Source organism: Hakea prostrata, chromosome 6, assembly GCF_041222555.1.
Source record: "Hakea prostrata isolate BN-2017 chromosome 6, UWA_Hpros_2, whole genome shotgun sequence".
NCBI classification, from domain to species: Eukaryota; Viridiplantae; Streptophyta; class Magnoliopsida; order Proteales; family Proteaceae; genus Hakea; species Hakea prostrata.
This window is the reverse complement of record NC_142605.1, coordinates 27,996,800-28,024,147: the sequence shown is the minus strand read 5'-3', so window position 1 is coordinate 28,024,147 and position 27,348 is coordinate 27,996,800. Positions and strand designations below refer to the sequence as shown.

The 27,348-nt window shown below is 37.4% G+C and overlaps 1 protein-coding gene across 2 annotated transcripts in view; it reads left to right on the top strand.

Moving 5' to 3' along the window:
* Positions 1 to 26,043, top strand: part of OVA2 (tRNA synthetase class I (I, L, M and V) family protein) — a 56,809-nt gene extending 30,766 nt beyond the window's left edge. For both annotated transcript variants that reach the window (XM_089158167.1, XM_089158166.1), the window contains exons 10-23: positions 4,940 to 5,090; positions 7,224 to 7,458; positions 7,655 to 7,941; positions 8,797 to 8,933; positions 9,761 to 9,908; positions 12,488 to 12,619; positions 13,078 to 13,206; positions 15,445 to 15,572; positions 15,652 to 15,816; positions 16,021 to 16,146; positions 18,899 to 18,972; positions 23,816 to 24,065; positions 24,532 to 24,711; positions 25,022 to 26,043. In XM_089158167.1, coding sequence (XP_089014293.1) covers positions 4,940 to 5,090; positions 7,224 to 7,458; positions 7,655 to 7,941; positions 8,797 to 8,933; positions 9,761 to 9,908; positions 12,488 to 12,619; positions 13,078 to 13,206; positions 15,445 to 15,572; positions 15,652 to 15,816; positions 16,021 to 16,146; positions 18,899 to 18,972; positions 23,816 to 24,065; positions 24,532 to 24,711; positions 25,022 to 25,264 — 2,385 coding nt within the window. In that variant the 3' untranslated portion in view covers positions 25,265 to 26,043. The remainder of the gene's footprint in view (positions 1 to 4,939; positions 5,091 to 7,223; positions 7,459 to 7,654; positions 7,942 to 8,796; positions 8,934 to 9,760; positions 9,909 to 12,487; positions 12,620 to 13,077; positions 13,207 to 15,444; positions 15,573 to 15,651; positions 15,817 to 16,020; positions 16,147 to 18,898; positions 18,973 to 23,815; positions 24,066 to 24,531; positions 24,712 to 25,021) is intronic.
* Positions 26,044 to 27,348: the final 1,305 nt, after the last annotated feature.

The following is a 27,348-nucleotide window of genomic DNA, read 5'->3' as shown; positions in this document are numbered from 1 at the left end:
AAGTTAAAATCACAACTGAGAACATCCATCAGAGTGAGTTTCTATTAAGAAAGTTATTGTTGAGAAGAGAGGGGCACAGATGTACATCGATTTTATGAGAGAGAACCTCAGTTCCCAATCTCAAGGGCTTTGCAGCCCAAATACTTAGTCTATTCACATGAAGGGAATGACCTTGGTCCACTGAAAAAAAATGGCCTTAGCCAGGAAAAAGAACCAGTCTTAAAATCAAACAAACCCAAGTAAGGTTTTCAGACAACACTATCCAGTTAAGAGAGTTAAGAAAGCTCATGGAATGGAGCTAGGGATCAACCATAACCCAAGATGATCAGCTACTGAATCAAGTGGATTATCATTGCAGGAAATCAACCTGCTTATGCAATGTCTAGGTATTGAGTGAATTGGAGGATCTAGCCAAGGAGGTATTGCAAATGCTACCTACCTCTTTAAAAACCATTTTGAGAGAGGAGGAATAATCTTACAGATGCCTTTCCATATCCGAGATCCATTTTTACAGGCCCATAGGATCAAATAAAGAAATCTTATAGAAATACTTTGCCTTAATAACCCTTGTTCAGACTTCAGAGAGCCTTTGGCTGGGGCATCTCCATACAGGTCGTAGAATAAAGGCAAGGTTGTAGTCTTCCATCCTTTGAAGCCCCAACCATCTTTGCAATTTCAGCTGGCAAACCTTGTCCGACACACCAAGAGATGACCTCCTTTTGTCAAGAGTCTACCAAGCCAAAACCCTTGTGGTGCAGAATTGAAGACATATTTAAGAATAAGCCCATTGGGTCAGGCCCATCAAAGGCCTAAAGATGTCACCCAAATCAGCCCATGACTTTCTTGGGCTAGGACTGTTTTAGTGGGTTAAAGTTAGGCCACATATTTTGATCTCCATGGTCTAGACCTAAGCCCAAGTATAGTTCTTAAAAAGTCAATAAAAGGGGTTGTACTTTGAAAATAAACAAACTCATTGTCAAAGGAGTTTTCCTTTGTCAAGAGTTAGGTAGTAGTTGAGTTATTAATAGGTAAGTGGTGTTAGCTAGTGGTTGGATGTTACCATTAATTTTTATGTCTCTTTAGAATGCTATATAAAGAGACTTATGTAAGAGGTGAGACACAACTCATCAATTAAAATCAAATTGCTTTGTTAGCATTCCCTCTCTATGGAGAATCCTTGTATTTGATCAAGGTAGGTTGGTGTTCGATCCAATCGATGCACCTTGCAGTGTGAAGCCCAGTTGTTACATTGCTATTCTCAATTCCCTCATATTGTCCCTTCAATTTCTTCATCAAAGTTCTGCCTCTATTTTGAAGATCTATTCAGCCCGTATTTTTATGCTATTATCCTTATAATACCACTCTGGTTTCAGCCCTCTTTCACATCTGAATTCTATTAGAAATTGATTCCCTGTGAAAAGTCCTATGTGGCTACTGTGTTGATTAATCAAATACAGTATACTACATTACCTTGACAAAGAGAAACAATATTTTCTACAAAGGGATTTAGGAAGATGAAAATAATATGCCTGATACAAGGGAAAAGATTGTTGAACTGATTGGATAAGAACAGCTCTTCTTGCAAATGAGAGTAGGTTGAATTTCCAAGAAGTTAGTTTAGCCTTTAATCTGTTCAAAGAAATGCAAACCCTTGTTCTAGAGTGAGAATGAAACAATTTGGTTCCCAGATAAACTGAGTAATTGGACATTTCTTTGATTTTGAAAAGAGAACTAAGAGCATTCCTGTCACTTTGAGACACATTTTCACTAAATGAAATTCCAGTCTTGTGCAAAGAAATTCCCTGGTCCAGATTAGTCTGAAAATATGTCTAGCACTGCTTTAATAGATAAAGTGTCCTCTATGCAGGCATTCAGCAAAAAGCAAATGGGATATTTCAGGAGCTGAGCCAACCACCTTAATTCCTTTGATTAAATTTAAACTCCAAGAGGAATTTTGTAAGAATGCCAATGGTAGGAGGAAAATAGGTACTTAGGGGGGCAGCCTTGTCTTAATCCTTGAGTATGAGAGAACCATCGGTTAGGGGATCTGTTAAGTTCAACTGAGAATGAAGCAGTAGAAATTAACATAGAAACAATATTTCTCCAAAAATCATTAAATCCTAAGAATTACCCTGAGATAATCAGAAATCATTTGGACTCTTCTTTAGGTGATTCGCATCTGACCACATGATTCCATTGACATATCAAATTTGCCTTGAAAATGAAATCATCTGGAGTTCACCATTTCAGGTTAGCTCCTATTGATTCCACCCGTCAGCCTTACCTTTTTCAAGGTGAATCAGTTCACAGGATCAGAGTAACAAACAGTTAATTTTAATGAACTATGACTTTGTAGATGCTGATTCCATTGATTTGAAATCGGAATCAATTCGGAATCAATGCAAGCATTGGTGGAATTTAAGTAACCAAATGCACTCTGAACTATGCTCTCCATACTCTGATGCCACTTAATGTAGCTGTGAAATTGAAGAATCAAAATTTTACCAATACTGAATCTTTTCCCAGAGGAACAGGTTTGAGATTAAGAAGAAATTACACAAGACGGAATCCAGAGTTCAGATGACCTGAATTTCAAGTTGAGTCCTGTTCTTAAGATTAAGAAAACGTGTTGAAAGTGCCAGTTGGATCCAATGTTGGGTATGAAAAATGAATGAATTTAGTTGCACTAGGACTAGGAGAGGGGTATATCAATAACTTAAGGAATCAGTTAAAGTTCGGATAATTAGAAATAAGTGGATCAATTGATTCTGATTATGTGACAGAATTATACAAATAAATACAGTAGCTCAAGGCATAATCCTATAGAAGGTAATAGTCTAGAAATGCAGGCGTTGAGCTAAAATTATCAGCTACAGATTAGCAGCTTGATCTAGCTCAAACGAAGGTAGATAGTCTTCCTTGAGATGATGAATAATTCGTCATAAGTTGAGGATGATCTGACGGCCAGACTCCCCCCAACCTGAGTTACGAGAGTAAAAATAACTCCCAACTAGTATGTGGACTTCAGATTAGAACTTGAGTTGTAGAAAATCAGAACAACACTTGGTTATTGGAGAAGAAAATGGAAGAAGAAGGATAGCATCAAAGAACTAGCACCTAGGCTACACTTCGCAATGTTGTTGGTTGAATCAAAATCAACCAGTCTTGATCACTAGTAGGTTCTTCACCAATGGACAGGAAGGGCGGCAGCAGCAGCCATGTTTCAAAATCAAAATGTTGGATAGGAAATAATGCTGCAGCTTGCTTTTAGGAACTAAAAGGTTTGCGATGGAATAGGCTTGTAAAATCTCTACTAACCACATTTAAAGAAGGGAACCAAGTGCATGAGCCTCAGAACACTGTGGGCGTCTGGGAAGGTAATATGTATGCTGCCTTACTCCTGGTGTTCAGAGAGCGACAAGGCAGTCACTTTCAAACTCTAATTGGCTTATTATGATTCCATAGTTATACTAACTTCATTTAGAAGCTTATAAAAATATCAACGTGAAGTAAAGACACTTAACCGATGAATCTTCTATGCCCAGTATTATCCATGCTATTCGTTCATTTAAGTGGTCTGTTACCATGAAAACCATGGGATCAAAGGCCCCACATAGTAACCCGACCTAAGGCTTCCCCCTCCCCCCCACCAAATAAGTCCATTTTTCCCAACTCTTAAAAGACTTAAAACACTTGAACAAAAGAGAACCAAAAACTTAGTTAGAAATTAGAAGAGTTAAAATAAACCAAGATAGGATGCTCTTTCTTTGATTTCCTCCTATTAGGTCTTCAGATCTGCATCATAAGGAAGCAGCTGCAGGAAAAGGGAATTGGCTGCTGCTACTATTTTCATCAGCCAGCAAAGGTACTCCCTATCAACCTATTGCTTGCAATCCTGTCTGATTACCCTGTAGATAGATTTTTTGCAGTGCTCTCTGATTCACCTGTCCATAGATATTTTGCAGTACTGTATAATCAATCTCCTGCAGTCCTTTAGTACTGAGTTAACAGAAGGGGAAGGAGACAGCCGTGTATCTTAAGGCATCACGGCTGGACAGTGGTTTAAAAAAATCCGCTACATTTAACAGCTAAGGACAGGTTTTTAAACATTAAGAATAATGCTGAACCCCTAAGCATGGTAGTTAGAACTCTCCCACAGGTATATTTTACATCAAATACCACTTTGAGATAGCATTTCATAGTTGTGTAGATACCCACCCAGGCATCATTGCATTGTGGTCTCTGGCCATCACTTGGGCATACCTTGTCACCACCGCTGCAGCCTATATTTAAATTGTCTGTGCTAACTGAAATTTAGTACTCTAGTTTGGTTAGTCAACTGCATAAGCCTTTTATAGGACAACTCATCATTTTAGTTTTCTTCATCATCCTACATAGGGTTGAGGTCACTTGAGGACTAGTTTCTATCCTCGAGGGTTGCAAAAGAAAGACCTTTTGAAAACAGCTTTTTGAAAGAGACAAGAAGCTGCAAGGACTAAATGGTGAAAAGTTCATTAGGTGAGTGAGACAACTCCTGCCCCGCCCCACTCAAAATCTGAAGAAGATATGAAAGCACACGCTGATACAAATCTAAACTGAAAAGTTCATTGCCATTGAGCAGTGAAATGCTGGTAATTGTTTGGAAATGGTCAGCTGCTGTGCCCAAAAAGCTATGACTCTTGACTTCTTCTTGCATATGACTTTGTTTATGGAAGTGGTTATCTAGATGCACTTTTTAACATGTATTCTACATCTGGCTCTTGCATTTTTAAAGATTTATGTGATTGTCATTTCAGTATACAAGGTCTTGTGAACATGTGTTTGATAATTTTTTTAATACATGCAGCCCCTTTAGATGTCATTGTTCATACAATCTCTTGCAACCTTGTTCCTAGTTTGTATTTTGGTTACTTATATGTACAATTTATGCATGGTGCAGTATCCTGAGGGGCACATTTCGAGAAGTATATATGCCATTTTTAAATTGGCCAGTGCACCTCCCACTTCATATAACTTATTGGAGGAATTTTTCCCACATTTGTGGTTGGCTATATGGACAACAACTCCTTGGACTGTCCCAGCAAATGCTGGTAATTGGTTCTCTTGTAAATTTTAGCTGATTCTGCTTTTCAGGAATATGTATATATATGATATAATTCCCATGCGCTGTGCAATTTAATATTCTTTAGAGTAAATTATGTATACACCCAGTGGGTTTGCAAACTATTACATTTGCACCCCTGGAATTTATTATATTATAAATATCCCCTTATACCTAACACTGTTAACTATAAACAGAAAATGACATATTTTTCCTTGCTGAATCCTCTTATAAGTGAGAAAAAGCCCTATTTTTTCTCTTAATTTTTATTTGTTGATCTTCTCTTCTTCTTCAGCCAAAATAGTGATGCCTGCAACTCCCCTTTCCCAGCTTGCTTTCATTCATCAAACTCCTTACAACTTATTTCCTTAAAAGAGTATAGCTATTGACATTGGCAGAAACCAAGACCATTAAAGTAATCTATCTGTCAAAACCCTATAAAATCCTTGAGTGAGAACTAGTAAATCAATTGGAATTTTTGGGATCAATCATGCTTTTTCACGTCAACATCAGGGGATAAAATACAGAAACAGGCTTTATACCCTGGGAAAACCTTAAGAAGGGAACTATAACTTTATACTGATGTCAGAGTTAAGTCTAGCTACAAATTTATTCCCGAACATGTTCTTCTTTCCATTCTCATGCTGAATAGGGTTAACTAATTGAAACCCTCAGTTTGTTTTGCAGGAACTACCAAATCCATCATTCTTTTCACTAGTCTCTTGTGGAAAAATAAACCCAAACACCCTTGAATAAACCAGCAGAAAGGACTTGCGACATTGGAAGATCTTCACCTTTTCTCCTTAATCTGTAACCCTCCCTGATATTGAAAACTGGCAAACATTGGAAGATCTTCCATTTTCTTCCTGATCTGTAACCCTCTCTGAGATTGAAAACTTGCTGACATTGTAAACCAGCAGAAAGGACTTGCAACAGAGTCCATGGATAGAAGTAGAACCTAGATACCCAGTTCTAAAATAGTACATCCAATGAGAGTAAAATTTCAAGAAATTTTGATTAATTAACCTTAACTAGGATAGAGGATAGTTTGGGATTTTCAAAAATATGGTAGATGCTGAGTCATCACTTAATCCCATTATTCTAACCGTAGTAGCGCATTTGATATATAATTTGAAACACAAGGGATCTAAACGTAATAGAATAAATTCCCAGCGTTGTAAATGTAATAATTTGCAAAATCAAGGAGTGTACATGTAATTTCCTCATAACTTTGTCATTTCTATCTGACCTTTTGAAATATTCAAAGTTGGGCTGATTTTTGGGGTAAGGGTGGGAAGGTTTAAAATGTAAGTGAGAAAAGGTAAAATTAACAAAATCTGAAGAGAAGAAGAAGAGAAAAGATGGGATGGAAAGGGGGACTCTCTAGAAAAGTGAATTCATCGTTAAGCAGTCCAACATCCCCCTCAAGCTGAAGCACACAAATCAAAGGCATAATTTGTTTATACTTAGGGAGGCGTAGATTCGTATTGGTGGTAGGAATCAGAGATAAAGCTTCTTTACAGCGAAGTTTAAGTTGGAAAACTGAATTAGAGACTGACTGACTTTATAATACTTGAATAAACTAGGACTCCAAGACCTAAATATTGATAGAGGAAGACTCCTATCGAGTTAAACAACCATGCATCCCACTGTTCATATACTTAAGACTTCTCCTAAAGCGGAAGCATCCCAATCAAAGGCTCCAGACCAGAACAATAAGGAAAAACATAAAAAACTGCACCAGTGCTTAATTTTATTGGACCAATACAGTTGCTACATATTAAGTCTAAATAACATGTTCTATTAACCTGTGGAAACTATTTGTGAGCACAGCATTACTTGTTTCGGTTAGAAAGTTTTGAGTCCCCATCCCTTCCCCCCCTGGCGGCTTACTTTTCTTTGCTCAATGTTTTGGTTGACATCTAGGCTTTTCTTACAGACAGAAGGTATTGAAAATCTTGCTCTTACTCTCTTGTTTCCAAATTTGCTTTAGCTAACTTTATTGATTTGGATGTTCAATAATATTCATCCTCGTTGGCGCATATGGCAGATCTAATCCTTTCATGAATAAAACTTTCTTCTTGAAGTTGAACATGCAATAATACTATTTCTTGCTTTCCAGCTGTAGCGGTGAATGCCAAGCTTCATTATGCTGTGGTTGAAGTATTACCAATGAGCAATGTTCCTGAATCACTGGGAAATGGAAAACAGAAGCTTGGTAATGTTCTGAATGAACGACGGGCAGGGAAGCTATTCCTTATTGTGGCATCAGATCTTGTGCCAGCATTAGAGTCAAAATGGGGTGTGAAACTTGCTGTCAAGAAAACTCTATCTGGTTCTGATCTTGAAAATTGCAGGTCAGAACTGAAATAGAAAGATGGAGTTTCCCCAATTGAATCCATCCTTGGAATACTATTGCAACTGTTTCATTTTTGTCCAAGCTTTTAATCTTGTAGGTTTCTAGAATAAAAACTGTGGTGTTGTCATTTTGGTGATCAATTAGACGAACATGCAGTATTGTCTCTGATACTGTGCTTCTAAACATGGATTCAGGTATCTGCATCCAATAGATAATCATGAATGTCCTGTTGTGATTGGGGGTGACTATATAACAACTGAATCCGGAACTGGACTGGTCCACACTGCCCCTGGTCATGGTCAAGAGGATTACGCAACTGGTCTGAAGTATGGGCTGCCTATACTTTCTCCAGTAGATGATGATGGGAGGTTTACCGAAGACGCTCATCAATTTAGTGGATTAGATGTCCTCACTGATGGTACTGATGCTGTGGTAAAACACTTGGATGAACAGTTGTCTATTGTTATGGAAGAACCTTACAGTAAGTTTAACACTTCCAATACATGTTTGAAAGGCCATGCAAGATTTTTAAGTATCCTACTGTAATAACCGATAAGTATTGTATATCAGTGTACCAATACAACACCTAAAAAATGGGTGTGAGCACATGTAAGAAATCTCATCCTTTTTGCATAATCAATTGCACAAGTATTTGAAAAATAGCATCAGACTCCATTAGACCTCATAATAGTAAGGCCTCTGATTAGTGAGGAAATTCTCAGGTGGCACAATCTAGATTTGGAGCTACTATTTCTCACATTTGGATGGAGCCTAGCCTCTGAAGATGGGTCGCTGGCTCCTGCTCTATTGACATGATTTGGGAAGCCATCCTTTTTATTTTACCTTGAAGCATCACTTGCTTCCCCATAGGCCCCTTGTTGATACCCCAGGAACAGACTTATTGTAGTTACCTGCGGCTTTGATGATTCTCTTTTTCAGCCTGAAGGCCCTTTTTTTAAGGTTTCAGGTTTTGTTATATGCCCGTCTCTCACTCTTTTTCCCTTTCCCCCCCCCCCCCTTCAAAACTGTCTGTTGCATGTATGCTAAGCAATTCCATAAGGTTCTTTTTTTTTTTTTTTTTTTTTTTTTTTTTTTTTTGTTTGGGTTCAAATTCCATAAAGTTCTTTTACTTCTTCCATATGCATCTTATCTTGCATCTCCCTTACATGGTACAATGCATCTCTCAAAATCACCTCTCTGATACGATATAAAATACCAATGTTAATACTTTAAACCTTGAGGTCATGTGAATTTTGTTTCTTTTTCCATCATGAAGTTAGCATTTGGTTTGCAAGTTCATAATCAAACTTCCCATTTCCTTTGTTTTCTGATGTAGAGCACAAGTACCCATATGACTGGAGAACGAAAAAACCAACAATATTTAGGACAACTGAGCAATGGTTTGCTTCAGTTGAAGGGTTTAAACAGGCTGCTATGGACGCAATTGCTCAAGTCAAATGGATACCTGCGCAGGTGTTTATGTAGTCTTTTAACCATTTGATGATATTTTGCCCACCTTTTTTAACGTTTATATTTGTACCTGCCTTTAACAGAATCTTTTTTCACAGAAACAGTTTTTGTTAAATAATTTTCTCTTAATTAGTAAGGTTTGTTTACATGTTTTGTAAGTTACCAGGATGTGAACATTTTGAGCCGTATTTTGTACTGAGTATAACTTTTTCCTGTAAACTCCTGAAGATAGCTGTAGTAAAGCAGGCAGGATATAATAGTTTTCTTTAATTCAATGAACTGATTGTGAAGATAGATTGGGTCCCTTGACAACCTTAATTGTCAGAATATGGTCCTCCTTTTTTGTTCCAAACACCACGGCCTACATTTAACTTTCCCTATTAACTGCCTATGAACCTGCATCAGCATTGCTTGTGCATAGGGTGGTGAGTTAAGTGATTTGGTTATTTTTGGCTTCAGCTGACATTTAACCATACAAAAGTCCACAGCAGTTGGTACGTCTTATAAAATAAGAGTGGCACTCATAGCAATTTCAGTAGACACGTGAGATTTTTTTATAAGCCTGCGGCTTTTTGAACTAGTATTGTAGTGTGGATTTCTAAAGGCATGAAATTTCTCCCTTCAGGCCGTAGAATGACATGAGGCATAGATACAATTTTCTTTGTCAACAGCTTTCGGGTTTAATGATGCTTTATTTTTTATTTATTGTTTTTGTTTGACAAAACTTGCCATAATGGGGAACTTAAGTATTTGTTAATGCATATTTTGGGTCCTCCCTATGTTGTTTGTTGATATTGATATCTTTGTTGAACCATATGATTGTTGTGCAGGCTCAAAACAGAATTTCAGCAATGACTTCTAGCCGCTCTGATTGGTGTATTTCACGTCAAAGGATATGGGGAGTTCCCATTCCAGTTTTTTATCATGTGGATTCAAAGGAATATCTGATGAATGAAGAAACCATCAGTCATATAAAGTGTAAGAAATTGTTTAACCTGGAGACTGCTTTTAATTGCCACAAAATTTAATATCAATTTCCACAGTCCAGCTCCCCTCCCCCTCTTCTTTTCAATTGGGTCCTGTACTTCACTAGTTTATGACTGCCTTTTGTGGGTTACAATGTGATTCCAGATTTTAAAAAGCCTGTTCGATTCACTATGGACCAGCTGTAGTAATAGGAGACTTAAGAGAATTACCGGTAAAGCAGCAAGCAAATTGAAGGTTTCTTTCTTTTTTTTCTTTTTTTTTGGGGGGGGGGGGTTGGCAATCTGGGGCTAATAAGAATATCAAACAAAATGAATTAGAATTTATTGTTTAGGCACTGACTTGGAAGTAAATTAAAATACAGAATGGAAATGAGGAAGTAGGAATGAATATTATAGGAAATACCAAAAAGGGGATAAAAATTAGTATCTGTGGGGTGTGAAGGTTGTCTTCGGTCTTTAGTCAAAGCAAGGTGCTGGAACAGCCACCAAGTCAGCAGGCTTTCAAAATATGAAATTCAGCAATCTTTGTTGATTCTGATCAAAGTAAGATCTGGATCTGTGAGATCAGTCCAAGAGACCCAAGAATCGATCCTCCGATCTGAAAAAACTTGACAATTATAGTGTTCTGGAATCTGGACAAAGAGTCGGGTGAAGAATCGGTCTATTCAACTGAACTAATTTTGATTTTGAAACAGTGGCAGCAAGGGGAAAGGCTCGCATAGAAAGGATTTCTCTTGAAGGAATTTGATGAACTCAAAGCTGAAAGTTGAGAGGCCTACTGATCCTACAGAATCAACAGTCCATACTCCTAGAATAACAAGGAAATATTCTTTTAATGCTACAGCTGGCAGAAACTAGAACTTGGGGGGGGGGTCTGTTTTGCTGACCTGCTGGCTTTAGGTTCCACCTTGTACTGTATGAATAGCCCAAAGGTTGCTACTTCTCTAAAAATTCCAGGTCAAAAAGGGAAATATGTAAAAGGGATAGGTTGGTAGCAAGGAGATTGTACCATTTGCTGAGAATATTGTAGGATTTGAGAATTGTGGTCTTGAGTTTGTTGGTGTACATCGCTAGGTTCAATTGTGATGCAAAAAAATTCAATCTGAAAATCCAGATAATAGATCCTTTTTTTTCTGGGGTGAATCAGATAAATAGATTTTATATGCAGGCAGGCTCTATGATAAAATTTGTTGTTGGATCTGTGAAAGCATCTGTGTTGTCAAGGGAGATCAGACCAATGGAAGGGGAGGAAAAAAGATGTGACCAATCTTTTTAGGGTGAAAAAGAAAAAAGAGAAGAAATTTGGTTTGGGATACCATTCCTATCTGCACAGCTCATCAACACCAAAATTCTTTACTCAACCAATTTCTAATTGATGGGGGTGTATTGCATCTGTAAAGACCTTCGATGATTCTTAAATTGACTCAGAAAAGGATGCCTAACCACACTAAAACCATAAGAAAATGACTAAACTCAAAACAGAACTTTGTCAGACAGCATGGTACCTTGTTGTCAAGTATTATACTCTGACTTACTTCAAATCCTGTATATTTGTGTCATTACAATGAAACCCAAGATAACAAAGGCCCAACCTGTAATATAATTATCTGAATGTTAATTTCAGCCCATTGAATTATTATTATTAGTTCATTGCCTTTTGGGCCTCCAAGCTTCGCATAGTCCTCCATATGGGATTAATTTCTAAGGCAACTGCATCAACATGTGCACAGGCAACAAGGTGCTTGGACACCACCTTGCCTCTCCTGCACCATAACAGTTATGCATGTGATAAAGGGCCCCATATCAAAAACACTGGCAAGCTCAAATGAAGGGTTCAAGTGCAATAATTATAAGATTTCAAGGACCTTGTTTCCCCCATCCCCATGTTGATGATACCCCAAGGAACAGGCTTATTGTTGTCTCCTGGGGTCTCACTTCTTCTTTTAGTCTTCTTGCTTAAACTTAAAGACCTTGTTTCTTGTTTCCTTTTCGTCTTTTAATATTATTATTTATTCATCCAAAAAAAAATTATAAGATTTCAAGATGGCACCTTTGTAGCTTTTAGTCGTGTCCTCTGCTTTGGTTCTGAAGAATTACAAATGCGATAGTTGCCATTAGTTTACTTCCATATGGCATGTTGTGAGACATTATAGTTCGGTAACCATAGTGAAATGTGGTTTTATTGCTTTCAATTCTGCGGCTGTTGTAAAGTACCATGGTTTATTTCTTGAAAAGTACTATGGTCAAATAATATCAATATTTATTTTATATAATTTCTTAAAAAGTGCTATGGTCAAACAATATCCATATTTACTTTATATAATTTGTAATGTGCAAGTTTAGATGGTCATATTGGTGTCTATGGGCTATAACTCTTTTTTTTTCTTTTATAGGGCTAGAGTTCCATATGACATGCTGGTTAAATTCATATCATCCCATGTTGTACTTATTCTTCACCATTGATTTGTGGTTGTTAAAATGTCCTACTTTGAAGTTGTTGTGGAGTATGATGTCATTAGAACATGAATCCAGAATTTTATCATTAACTTTGATCTTTTTATTTCTTCACAGCTGTAATATCCCAAAAGGGAAGTGATGCATGGTGGTACATGTCGGTAGAAGATCTACTCCCAGAAAATTACCGTGAAAAGGCATCAAGTTATCAGAAAGGAGTTGATACAATGGATGTTTGGTTTGACTCAGGTACTTGCTTCCATCTAATGAAAATATTCAGTTACTTGGCATACATATTGTTTGGGTTTTTTTTTTTTTTGACATGCTTATGGATTGTTTTCCCATTTTAACCTCTTAAAGATGGTCCCAAAATTTCCATTCTGAGGCTTTAATTTCTGATATTTCTCCTTTCTGATGTAAAACTTTTTTCCTTTTGAGGTTATAGGGTCCTCATCATTTTTTCCCCATTTCTTCCATGAGGTAATATAAACATTAATTGGGATTGGTTTATTATAGTTGTCAATCATTATAGCTTTCATGAGGCTGTCATTACATAGAAAACTGCTGAGTTTTTTTTAGGTGAATTACAAAACCATTAAGTTAGAATGCAAAAAACATGTATTTTTGTTGTGGTACGGTATGATGAATTAAAAGTTGCATTATGTTGCTATGTACCATCACCTGAATTTTTGTTATATCTGTTTTAGGCTCTTCTTGGGCTGCTGTGTTGGAGAGAAGGGATGGCCTTAATTGCCCTGCAGATTTGTACCTTGAAGGTACAGATCAACATCGAGGATGGTTCCAAAGTTCTTTGTTGACAAGTATTGGTACAAGAGGTAAGGGGAAAGGAAAAAAAAAATTTGCTAATTAGTATTGCTCAGCATGTTTGTGGTCAATCTTACTTATCCTTTCCTCTAACATTTATCTTGGATCTTTATCCAATGTTGAATGCTTAATACATATGGAATGGAAAAAGTTAATGACTGCCTTGGAAACGAGGGAGCAAGTGTGCAGCAGTGCAAAAGGAACCTCAGTATCATTTATATGATTCCCTCCCCCCCAATTTGGCTAGTTGTGAAGTAAGATAAATTTTTCATTGGTGTTAAGTTAAATGAAATGGTCGACATAAAAAGACTTCCAATTGGGCCTCTTGGATGTAAGGCGGTATTATATTTGAGAAACATATAGGGGCCACAACATAGAAAAATTACATCTTGAAAATTTTCTGATCATATCTTTGTATAAAATGCAAAGTCATTCTAGTTAAATTATTATACACCAAGGAAAAACATATGGAGACAGAAAATTTTGCTATTTTCAGACATTTGGAAGCTGACCTTGTGTTGCAGGATGTCTTGATTAAATTCTTCTTCTTGCTGTATATGCTCTCTTTCATCTTTCTTTGTTGCTGGAATATTACTTTACTTGGCATATACAAGACTATGATTTTGTTTGACCACAACTTCCACCACTTATACCAGGAAGCCAAGCTGAAGAGTAAATGTTGGAATTCTTGTTGACTACATGAAATGCCATAATCAGACTAGTCACTTTGTGTAATCATTTTGCTTTGGATTTGCTATCCCTGGGGACCACCCGTGGGGGGGGGGGGAGGATAGCTGTCAGAGGTACAAAAATGGAATCAGAGATTAGATTGGTGCCATCTATGTCTTCCCCTGCCTGCTCACTGGGAGACCACCCTGCCCTATCACATACCGGAAAGTTATAATGCATTGAGTTCATTTTGATGAAAATTGATGAGGTAAGTGAATAAATAACTAGGGATTTTGATAACCTACTTTTTCTGAGCTCCAGAGTTGGTAGTAATCCAGAAGATGAAGGAATACATACATAGTAATCTATATCCTGCTTTATATAATGCATACAAGTTCATATCACGCAAGGCAAGCTTTACACAATAGAAGAAGTATTTCTACTTCTAACTTTTCCATTAACAAGACAAGTTTTAACCTTAAATCTTAGTAAATAGTAATATGCTCTGATATATTCAGTGCCTGGCAGATCAGCCTGCATTTATATGTTTCTGGTGCAACAAAAAATGCTGTCATTTTTGAACTCTCCGATTAGTTTGGAAATCTAATATGTTCTCTTCGTTCTTCTTCTCTTCCCTTCCTATTTCTGGCTCACTTCAATTTGTCAAGGGTTCTAGCCAATGATGGCTTCTATGGCTTTGGGGGAAAGCCATGAGGGCTATTGTTTTTGAACTCTCCAATTAGTTTGGAGTCTAATCTATTCTCTTCGTTCTTTATCTCAATCTTGTGATGTTACCTTCCCTTGCATCTGTAGTGCTGCTTCGTAGGGCCATGTGCATTGTTACTGGGAAGATTCTCATAGCTCCAATCGAGGGAGATTTCATCGGTTTAGCTGGAGCCCTTTGGTCCACTTCCATGGTTATTTTCTAGTCTGATTGTATGGCTATGTGTAACTAGTTTGCTATTATTGTTGCCTTTAAATAGCTGCTTGACTTGATGTCTTTTAGTTTGGCTTTTGGCCACTTATGCTTGTGTAATTAGCTTGTTTTAATTGTTGCTTTTAGGTAGTTGTTAGGCTCAATGCCTCTTAGGCTGCTTGTTAGTTGAGGCCTCTTTCTCGTTTTTTCTGGGCTTCGTCCTTTGTGCTCTTGTATTTTTTTATTTATTATCTTTGGTAAAGAATTATTTAATCATCCAAAAAAAAAATGCTTAGAACAAGTAATTTCATTGATTATTAATTGGCTAAATTTTATTTATGTGATGTTAACATCTGTTCTGGAAATGAAAGAATCAATAGTTGAGTATCCAAGGATTGAGGCCAGGTAACATTTGAAAAAGATACTCTGTGTTTCTTGTTGTTTACACCTTTTGGATAGTCAGAGACCATGGACCCTGCATCGACAGTGGAGGCTTTGCTTTTACAGAAGTCATTGTGCCTGTTTGTTTGGGATAGCTAGCTTATTCTAGTTCTTCTATCTTTCCATTTTCCTGAGGTTTTTTGCCCACAGATGCTGACATTCCCTGACACTGACTGTGACATCCAGATAAGTCTAATAATGTGAAGTTATTCAATATTTACAGGAAAAGCTCCATATGCTTGTGTCGTAACACATGGATTTGTGTTAGATGAGAAGGGCTTAAAGATGAGCAAGTCTGTGGGTAATGTAGTGGATCCAAATGTTGTCATTGAAGGAGGAAAAAACACCAAGGTCTGGCACTCTCGTGCTTTCAGATTGTGTACACTTGTACCGATCTCATATAATTCATCTTGGTTTTGTTTCTTGGCAGGAAACACCTGCTTATGGAGCAGATGTACTGCGGCTTTGGGTTTCAAGTGTAGATTATTCTGGTGATGTACTAATTGGGCCTCAAGTCCTCCGTCAAATGTCTGATATATATAGGAAGCTCCGTGGCACATTGCGATATCTGTTGGCAAATCTGCATGATTGGAAAGTATGTTACTTGTTTCTCAGCCTTCTTCTTCTTCTCTCTCTTTTTTTTTTTTTTTTTAATACAGTTCTGGTGGCCTTCCAAACAAGTAATTTGGGTTTTGGCTTGCTGTTTAAAAGACACTGGCAGAGATTGCAGATATTAGTGTTTTCTATATTTCTTTCAATAATTCCTGATTACTAGTATATTTTTCATTTTCATTTGTAGGCAGATAACACTGTTCCATATAGTGATCTTCCTAAAATCGACCAGCACGCTCTCTTCCAGCTTGAAAATGTTGTAACAAACATCAGAGAGTGCTACGAAAACTATCAGTTCTACAAGATTTTCCAGGTAATATGTTTCTTTGATTACTATTTAGCAATTTGACTTTAGCTTCAGCTTTGAATTATTAAGAAAGAAATATGATTTCCTAACCTGGTTTAAAGAATGTTTCAATTGCATAATGGATGCAAAAGATCAACAATTCTCCCTATAATGTTAGGTGATGACTAATTAGATAGCTTGTTAATAGAGGTACAGTATACTGCATTTTTTTCACTAAAATGTAATTTCATGTACATTTTGGATGCGTTCTTAGCAAAAAGAAGGCATTTTTGAGCAGCAACATGAGGAATGATGTAACCAAAGTACTAAAGATGGAGAGAGGAGTAATGTAAATGATGATGTATCTAATGAATTTGCAAAATGAAATCAGAAAATGACTGGAGGAAATTGTTTATATCCAAGGAAGACTTGTTTTGCAGGTCAGCTTGGTGCAGCATGAGTTACTAAAAATAACAATGAGGGAACTGAATGGGAACGTCTGACTTTGAACCTTGGAGACTTATTGATTGAGTCGAATCTGATACTGCATTTCCCCATCTGGTTACCTCTATATAATATCCTGAATTTTTGTTGCTATATAGAACTTAGATAGTACTTTAAATTGTATTCTTCTTGAAAGGCCCTAATCAAGTTATCCCTTCTGCCACATTCATCAATTGGTTCCTGCTACACTTCCTCTAAGCCCATGGAACACTGAAATAAGGCCCTGCCTGGTACTAAAGGCAGAAAATCCAGGATGAGACTAAGACCGGCAAGATCATAGATCCAACTGACAGATCTGGAATGACTTGATTAGATCATAGATGTTAAATTTAGCAATCAGGAGGTAGAAACCAACTACAGGAGAAATTAGATAACAGTTGGAAGTAACATATCAATGGAAAAATGAAGAGAACAAGAGATCAATAGCAGCAGCCAGACTTGGAATAAGAAGATGATGTAGAGAAAGACAATGACCACACTCGACTAGCATAGATCAGAAGGGAAAAGGAAAAGAACAGTGGGCTAGAAAAAGAGACTCCATGATTGCAACACTCATCCATTCAGAAACTCTGAAAATTTTTAATTAATATGCAAACCAGTAACCCAAAAATCATTCTGTCAGTCTAATCACATGTAGTGCTACCAGGGAAGGATCTCAAGATCCACAACCATTCTTGAGCAAAATCCTGGATGCGTATAGGGAGGTATCCATGGACAGCCCGACTTGGACAGTGAACTGCCGCTGCATTCACTTCGTTCACTCCTATTACAGGCTCTAAGACAAGGAGATTGTGACTAACCCTAGGATAGAGGTATAGTTAATGGATGCTGGAGAGGGATCAGAAGAAGAAAAGATGATGAACATCTTCAGCATCATTCCAACAAAGGATGTCGTTAGGATCATTTGGGATATGATGATGGATGAGGAAAGAGTGTGTGGGGAGGAAGAAGTTGAGGGTTTTCCAAACTGTAAAAGCATGGAGGCGATATGACCTTTGAACTGAACCAAGGAGTGCCAAGGAAGGGTTATTCAAATGGGCTAATTCCAGGCTGAGTAGGAGTTGAAGGCTCCATTAGGGAGGTCTGCTAGGTAATTTTGTCTTGAGAGGATGAGGTCCCCCCCCCCCTCTCCTACAAAGGGTGTGTGGGGGAAAGGACGCCTAGACTTGGGTGTGATCTCCAGGGGAGGGGATGGAGAGGGACCAAGTCCCAGGGGAGATGAAGGTGGAGAAGGAGGGGGATATTTTGGGATATGAGAATAGTAGACCACATGTCCTATAGTGTTATAATGAATATTGAAGGATGCAAAAGGTGATAGAGGGCAAGAGGCCAAAAAAGGAGAAGCTTTCTGTAGACCCAAGAAGGGTCAGCTTGCATAGTGATAGTCCAGAAGGAGTCATTCTTGAGCAGGTGAGAATTGGCCCATTTGGTCCAGATTTAGTGCTGCATAGAAGAAATTTTCCAGAGAAGCTTTAATATGCACACAATATTGTAGTCACAGATCCGGATGCCAAGACCACATTCAGCTTTGGGAAGGCAAATGGAAGACCAGCTGATGGTTTTAAAGGAACCTAGAGGGTTCCTTACATTTCCATTGAAAAGCACTGAATAGGCCTTCCATGGTTTTAATGTTGGTCTTAGGAAGGGAGAAGATAGCACACCGATATAGATAAGAGGGTTGGAAGATTGATTTGATGAGAACAGTCCTCCCGCGAAAGAGGGGTGTACCTTTCCAAAGCTGAAGCCTCTTATGGATGAGATCAAGCATGGGGTGCAATGTTAAGAAGTGAGCCTCCTGCCAAGTTAGACAACCAGAAGGCAGACAGAGTAAATCCTGTGAGATGAAGGAAGGCTGCCTTAACTGAGTCCAGAACTCCAAGGAAAAGATGGAACTTCTCAATACTTGGAGAATGGAGAAGGATTCAGACAGCTGGAGCTAGGAGTGGGCAAGAAATTGAAGAGGGTGAGGCCTTGGAGAAGATCAATTAATCATCAGCAAAGACAAATTGGGCAAGATTGATTTTTGTTTTTCCCTTTGTTTTGCTTTTTTTTTTTTTTGGGTGGGGGGGTAATGGAACTTAAATTTGATACCTAACCTGAGACTTGTTTCACTAAAATAAATCCAATTCTATGTTTATATGTTATTGGCTTTCAACTTCTTATGATTGGCTGAAATTTTGCTTAGCTTTTATTATTTTCTGCTTTCTCCGATTAGTTACTGACACTTTTTTGTCTGATGGTTGAATCAACATTTTTTTCTTTCTTTCTGTTTAAGATCATACAACGGTTTGCCATTGTAGACCTATCAAATTTCTACTTTGATGTTGCTAAAGACCGGCTTTATGTTGGGTAAGTCATTTCCTATTTCGAGTTTAATTATAGTTACTCGTTTATTACATTTAAAATTTTGAACGTACTTAAAAACAAGCCGCTTCAAGAACCACAACATAGCAATGTGTGGAAGTTTCTATGTAGCACTAGTGCATGAAAAGACTGGTTTATAGGAGACAGTTGATCTATTTGTTGCCTATTCATCAGTTGTTGAGAATGGCTTCAACATTTGATTAAGTCTTCTGCTTCATTCTCTTTTAGAAGGCATTAAGGAAATTTGGTTTAGTGTCATCCGAATTTGTTCCTTACGATATAATTTTCTACTTTTTGTATGATTAGGTTGTACTTTAGTTCTGTACACCTGAGTTTTTTACCTTTTCTGTTTCACTCACTACTATCTGTAAGGTTGTTATGTGGAATGATGAATAAAGAAAAAGTTACCTAGTTGATACATTCATTCTTTACCAGAAACCATCATCAAAGTTCATTTGAAGTTATTTAGTAAAGTACAAATTTAAATTGAAAAACTACTTATAGAAGCTTACCTCCCAACACACATGGTGTTCCCCCCCCCCCCTTTAGATCTGTACCCTGTAATTTGTTGCCTAGTTAATTTGGTAAATTCGAATGTTTGTTTGATGCCAGTATGTGCATGGCTAGCCACTGGTTTAGATAGAGAAGACCCACTGAGTCATTCTGGTCTGGTTGTCGGCAGTTTGTACGGTACCACTATCTTAACATATGACTGCATTATGATAAACAGAACTTAAGTTACCGAATAAAAGGTAATGTTAAAAATTATTTTAATTGCATGGTTGTTTGAGGGCTTCATTCATTGCTACAGTGGTTTTAGGTTTTCTGGGTTGTAATACTTGTGGATTTTGTAGCATCTAACACGTAAGGCCAAATTATTCCTGGTTGGCATACTAGGTCAGGTCATCCATGTTAGGGACATTTATTGCTGCATTGTTGAACATGACATGGCAAATCTTGCTGGCAGTCATCCATTGTTTATCTGACTGCCAGCAAATCATTCTCAGAAAAAAGCAAGATCATGGAATGGTGGGATGGACTCCCTCCATCTTTGGTTTGCCTGATGGTACATATTCTGTCCCTGAGACCCTTAATAATTCTGCTTGGGCCTTGCCTCTTTCAAGTAGTGGCACATTGAACAACCCCTATTTATTTAATTACACTACGTGAATAATGCAGAATTCCAGCATGACAAGAAGATGGGCTTGTTTTTTAAATTTGGTTTATTTTATTCGGCTTAACTAGTTCAAGTTTTGTTTAAGTTAGGTTAATGAGGTCCACTGAGGTATATGTGTCATGGTTCTAGTAGTTTTACATTGTAATGTGCCTATACTGTAAACCAAATATTATGAAAATTTTAGGGAACTGTCATACAACTGAGTCTGATGTAAGGTGCAGAATGTGGGTAGTTAAGAAGCATTATATGGATAAACTCAGTATAACTGAGATGGGGATGCTGAGATTCATATGTGGGGAAAAAGTAGGAAAGATGAAGTAAGGAATGATCTGATTAGAGGTGATTTGGGAATAGCTTTGATACATAATAGTTATTGGAATTGTTTTAGGTGGCACTGGAGCAGGCAGAGATCTGAAATAGATCATGTTCTTATTTAGGGGTACAAAGAGGACTGATGATGGGTCAATTCAAAAAGAGAAAACGAAACTGATAGCTCATAGTTAGAGAAGATAAGCGAAAGAAATTATGTGAGGTAAAGGACAAAGGACCCACCAAAAACATGAGAAGGGAGAGATAATGAAGAGAAGACATCTAGGAGAGGGGAAGGGTAATGCTTCAACTCAGGTATGGCCACTGAGAACTTTTGTTTTGTTCAATAGTTCAATCCCATATGTTGAAAAGATTGGATTCAGGGGTATTTAAAGAAAAGATTGAGACTTGGATTTCAACAAGAGACATTAATGACCAGCATATTATTGTCAACTAATTATTCTTAGAAACTGAAGAAATCACTAATTACTTAATGGAGTCTTTGACTATCAGAGAAAACTGAAGGAGACTTTAATTCGGCTAGAAACACGATAGAACTCAATCACTAAACCTAGGAACTGGAAAAGGCGAGTGCTAAAAATAAATTAAAACTTGGGAATACTAAAAGACACCTCAAATGCTCTAGTGGCTTCTTCGGCTCTACAGTTTATGTCTAGGTCTGATGTGGACTGAAACAGTTTGAGGGTCTTCTTCAGGCTTTATACTGCAGTAGTTCCCCCCGATGTTGGGAAAGAATTGTCGACGAGTTATGTAATGGAGGAGGATCAAGACCACATGATTTGTACCGATGATCAATCCAGAATCAACCATCAGGAAACACATGATCGACTGGTTCATGGAAGAGGTCCATTGTCAAGATCTTCTGATGAACGTCAAACAACATCTCTTTGATTAGAATCTCATTGGAGGACTGAACATCTTGGACCTCCAATCAATTTATCAGATTCTATCTCTGAACAGAGCATCATCATCTTGCTCTTTATTGGAAAATTCAGTTGTAGGTTCATGTGAGAGTGGTTCCTTTTCATTTTCTGTAAGTTCAACTGCCTTCTCATTGAATTTTCCAAGGCTTTTTACCAACACTTTGCTCAAGAATGTATACAGTCATACGCTCATGGTATTGAAGTAGTGACTCACAGAGAGGTTGGCTTCCTGCATGCACAGGAGAACTTCAACTTTAGATTGACTTTGTTACAACCCCTCTAAGGTTTAACTGACGACGAAGTGTAGGATCTTTCACCTCTGTTATGAATTTGACACAGACGGAATATTAAGTCTGTAAATAATGGGTCAGATCTTGAATAAGAAGGATAAAAATAGAGTTTAAAAGGTGTAAAAGGTGACCACAGGTGGAGTCTAGAGGAGATTGAGAGGGGAAGGGAACTGCTTTAACACTGCTGTGGCCCCAAAGATGTTAACTTTTGTTTCATTCAATAATTCAATTTAACATGTTGAAAAAGGTTGGATACATGGGTATTGAAAGAAGACAAAGGGGGAGACCTGGATATAGCAGCAGCAGATGACAAAGGATTGAGTAGGGGGGCATAGGTTCAGGGTTCTCTGGGCAAATGAAGGAATGGTGGGGGATATGTACTTTAAACCAGATAAGATTGGAGTCTTTAGACTAAGGGACCAAGGTGGAGGTAGTTTTGATGAACTACCAAGTGGAGGAGGTAGAAAACATGCCAGAGCTCAAGGAAAGCCAAACAATTTTGTTACAAGAGGGTTGTTGGTGAGGGTGAAGGAAGGCCCAAATGTCAATGAGAACAAGGGTTAAAGGGGACGGAGGGCCTAGGAGCCAAGACATAGAGGAGAGAGGAGGGCAGATAGCTTTAGCACCAACAAGGTTGAAGAACATACCTGAAGATGAACAAGGTTAAGTCATAAGGAGATGGAGGTAGGTGAGAAAGCTAAAAGGCCTCAGCTGGGATTGTGTTTCCTCCATTACTAAGAGGGCTTAGAAGGACATGGGGCAGTTCAAATAGAGTTAGATTTGAATAGGTAAGAGTAGACCCAATTGACATGCTTTGAATCATGTTTGGAAGATGTATTCCAAATTACAAATTAACTTGAGGAGGCCAGCAAGAATAGCATCTTTGGTTCTGTGTACCAAGGCCTTCTGTCTCAGAATTTTAACGTTGGTATGCTGAAGAAGGGTTCTCAGAACTCCGTATTTCTGAGAGAAGAGACCTCATTCCAAAGGATCCTACTTAATAAAGTCATAAAGGCATTAAACAAGAAATGAAATTGAAACCCCTGTCTAAGAGAGATTCACTAACTGGCGACAGAATCTCAATTCTACCCAATCAAATGGATGACCTGAATTTGAATGAACTAGGTTCAGAAAGGAGAAAAATAAATCAATTCCCACCACATGTATAGAAAATCATACAAATAAAAAATATATAGAAAGGATAACTGATACCCACCTGTAAATATCAGGTTCTTGGATAATTTCAGAATCGTAAGATCTCATGGAATGGTTCATCATCTCCTGGATGAGGTCTTTGGTGAGGTCTGGAAGTGAAGCCCTAAGTTTAGGAGGCAATGGAGGGCTTGAGTTGGACCTGCTCTCCAATCCCAATTCGATCAGGTTTTGTTGGAAAATCTGGTTTTTGGTATTCTAGGGTTTTCTTGTCCAATGGAATGGGGCTTTCAACATTTTCAACCAAGGGCATAATTTTGTAATTTTGAAATTTTAACACCTTGAATATAAAAGAAAAAATTATATTTAGAGCTATAATTCACATTTTTAATATAAGCCGTTGGATTGAAATGGGTATACATGAACAAGCTTGACTGTTGCCAATAGAGGATATTTTGGTCAAAAATATTATCTTGTGTCCTTACTTGGTCTCTTTGGATGCCACAGGCCCACAGGGGAGGCAGATGCAAATTTTCACTTTGGGGTAAAAAATGACCTGGGTCAAACCTCAGGGGGTCTATAGAAAATTACCCTTTTTCTATCCAAACTGGAAGTTAGGTCCAACATTAGACAATGACTTTAACCCTCAGCTGGATGGTTTGGGAGGTTATGAACCTTCCATTGTATGCCGCTTAGCTTTCTTAAGTCAGTTTCTTCTGATTCTGTCCTTTGGTTGTTTATTTATTAAAGTTTACTTCGATTATCTAGAATCTATCAATGCATCTCTGGTCTGCTGTTCGTTGCAAATTGGCAACATTATTTGTCGGTATGATATCATTATTATTTCTGGAATTCAATGCTTATGAGGCCAGGCCTATGTTAAAAAGGTTGAAAGCCTATTGATGGAAATCTGTAATTATTTGGTTAGTTCTATTCTGACAAGTGATGTATATCAGGGGCTCTTCAAGCTTTACCAGGAGAAGTTGTCAAACAGTTCTTGTGGCTCATCTTCTTTCTATTGTGAGAATAATTGCTCCAATATTGCCTCATTTAGCTGAGGATGTCTGGCAACATCTTCCCTTTGAGTATGCCATCAAAGATGGCTCAGTTGCCAAATTTGTCTTTGAGGCAGGATGGCCAGATGAAGATGAAAAATTGTGTGCCATGTCAGTTGAAGACATTGATCTCTGGGGGAAAATTCTTGAGGTAATTGCCGACTCTTGAGTGTTCTCCACAAAGGTCTGTTTAAGATACTTTAGTTTAACCTCATGCAAGTAAAAGTAGATTTGTTTCTTCTAAACTAAAAGCCTTTTTTTTTTATGTGCTAAGAGTTTCTAAAGCTTTTGTCCACTTCCATCAGGAAAGATACTACATGTATATCAGTAACCTCAAGGGGTCAATCTTTTTCTAATTGTCAAAAAATTCAGAATTTCATGCTAGAAAATTTGAATGTTTAATTAGATGAAACACACACACATTTGAGACAATTATATATTCCAGTTTAGATTTTATATCAACCTTACGGAATTACATATACTGTAGACATGGGAAATACAAACACTGCAATGAATGAATATCGGTCTCTTCCCCCCTCCCCCCCCCTTTTTTCTTTGTCCTCCGTCCCTTCTATTTGCTTTAAGTCAACATTTTACTGAGTGATCCTCTTTACCAGCTAAGGACCGAGGTGAATAAGGTTCTAGAAACTGCTCGTGGTGGGAAGCTAATAGGTTCAAGCCTAGATGCGAAGGTTTATCTATATACTACAGATTCAGACCTAGCATCCAGATTACATGGAATGTGTGCGGCTAGCAATGATGCGGACACATTGAATCGTATATTTATAACATCTCAGGTATGTCGAACTTTCACCTGTCCCTAGTAATTCTACTTCTGCTGTGCACATATTGACTACATAGGCCACCTTGCACTGCTAGTAGATTTTAGTAGGTGTCCAAAATATTAAATAAATTTTTGGGGCAGCATATTACCAACGTTCTGCTGACTCCCCTCCCTTCTTATTCGGGATATGAAGAGTACCAGTTCCCTTGTCCCTATAAAATTTTTATGTGCTGTTTGAGGGGAGATCATCCTTTTTATTTACCAATGGATAGTCTCTTCCAAACTAGGGATCTTAGACCATGAACTAAAGTGAAGAACTGCAGGTTGAAATCCTTGCTTCCTTGGAGGATGAACAGATCAAAAGTATTGCGTACAAGGGAGAATATTTAAGCCAAGGGAGGAGCAAAGTTTGGATTGGCGTGTCTCATGCTGAGGGTTTGAAATGTGAAAGATGCTGGAACTACTCAACAAAAGTTGGCTCCTTCACTGAGCATCCCACACTCTGTTGCCGTTGTTGTAATGTCATTAACATTCAATTGGCTCCTGAAATGGCGGCAGTTAGCTGAGTCTCTAAAGGACACCAGTGAAAAGGTGACGCAAATTGGGTTTAGTTCATTGTGACTTTTTGAGTAGATATGAAAATCTTCCTCACTTTCAAGGATTCTCTTCACAAGCAGAAGAGCCAAATTTGCCTTAACTATGTGATGGAATGCTAAAGGACTTCTGTTGGAAGAAAGGTTACCTTGCTATGGGACAAAGAGTTGTTTCTTCAGGGGAAAATGAAGGCATGTGGAAGGCATAGCATGCTTGCATAGGTTAACAACAAAACGTCCTGATGCCTTTATTTATTCATTTATTTATTTTGCCATCACAACCATTATAAGTTCTAATACCAATCCTTAAATTCTTGGTCCCAATTGAAGAAGAAAGATTCTAAGTCTCCTATCTAGGATACTTAATAACCATCAGTTGGAAAATCATCAAGGTTCAGCAAGCCCTTTAGAGTAGCATTATGAAACAACTTCTGCTATTTATTGATCCACTGTTGTAGATAAAAATACAGATCTAAATGAAGTTCTCCAATGAGATCAGCTTAAAAGGCATTTGTTTGGTTGTTCAGATTCCTTGATAGCAATTTCTTGTTTATTAGAAGTTCTCTTTTCTAATCTGTGGGGCCATCTTCTTTGACATTAAAAATTCAACTCCAACATGTGCACAGTGACATTAGCCAAACTAGTCTATTCTCAGTGTTGGTCAGTTTACTTGGTGAAGTACAGGGATACTCTCCCCAGACTGAGCTTTACATGTTTTTCATTCTGGTACGCTTAATACAATGCAATGCAGTAGAAAAACTGCAATATGTTTGTATGATTACTATTAATTGTTAGTCTGTTATTCCCTAACAAAATAATGATAACAATAATAATTTTAAAAAAAAATTGAGATTGTATAGGATCACTGAGATGAACATAATTAACTTTAGAAAGCAAGGCACATGTAGCATACCTTCCTATCTTTCATCTTTCCTGTGTAATGATCTTCTGGTTTCCTTCTTTCCCCACTTTTCTCTCCTCCTGTGAATAATTTTGCAATTAAGTATTAGAACATAACTAAGTAGAAATAGTCATATACCTGTACAAATTGAGTTCAAATTGAGTTCAGATGCACTTAAGTATACAAGAATCAAAATGTAGTTGAAGATATTGTCCACCTCTCCTCTGGTTTTGTTTCTTGTTGTTTTACTTTTAGTTCTAGGGAATATAACTTCATAGCTCATTCCTTAGCCAAAAGGGCAGTCACCTCAGCAAGGAGGATTGACTGGCCACATTTCACTCCTTGGCTCTCAGATATGTGTAATTCTGAAGCCTTGTGTTGTTGTTCTTGCTTAGTTTCTGAATGAAATTTGGATTACCAAAAAAAAAATATACAAGAATCAACTAATAAAGGTGTACCCAGTGCATGAGGCAGGGTCTGCGAAGTTGAGAATTTATGCCGCAGACTGTTTTAATCATATATATTAAGAGTGTCCAATTGTATAGCAGACTGCCTAGTTAGTGCAATCTTTTCGTCTATGACTATTGGTCACATTTTACTCTTTGGTTGTACGATATTTTGCCCTTCGTGTGTTTTACACTATAGTATGAATAAATTATTATTATTATTATTTTTTTAAAAAATTGTAAATATCATTACCTCCCTCTTATTTGATTAAATGACATTTGAACTCCCTTTTAATTAAATAATATCACTTACATCCCTTCTTACCTAGCAAAGTTATTAAATGCCTCCATTTTTTTTTTTTTTTTTTTTTTTTTTTGTGAAGTTTTAATTTTATCGTTAAATACTTTTTTAAATTACCCTAAGTTCAAAAGATACTTTAGTTTAAATTTCAAATTACCCTCAAGTAATATTATTATTAAAATCTTAAAATATCCATAATTATCTTAATAGTTAAAATATTAAATTACCCATAATTGATTTTATTCCAAGACCCACAAATACCCATATGTCTTTTAATTTAAATGCATTTCTTTCATTAGGAAAGAAAAAGAAAAAGGAAAACAAAACCCAAGAAAGACATTTAAAAAAATTTTGATTGAATTTTTTTTTTTTTAATTCTAATGAAACGAAACACATAGATAAAGAACAT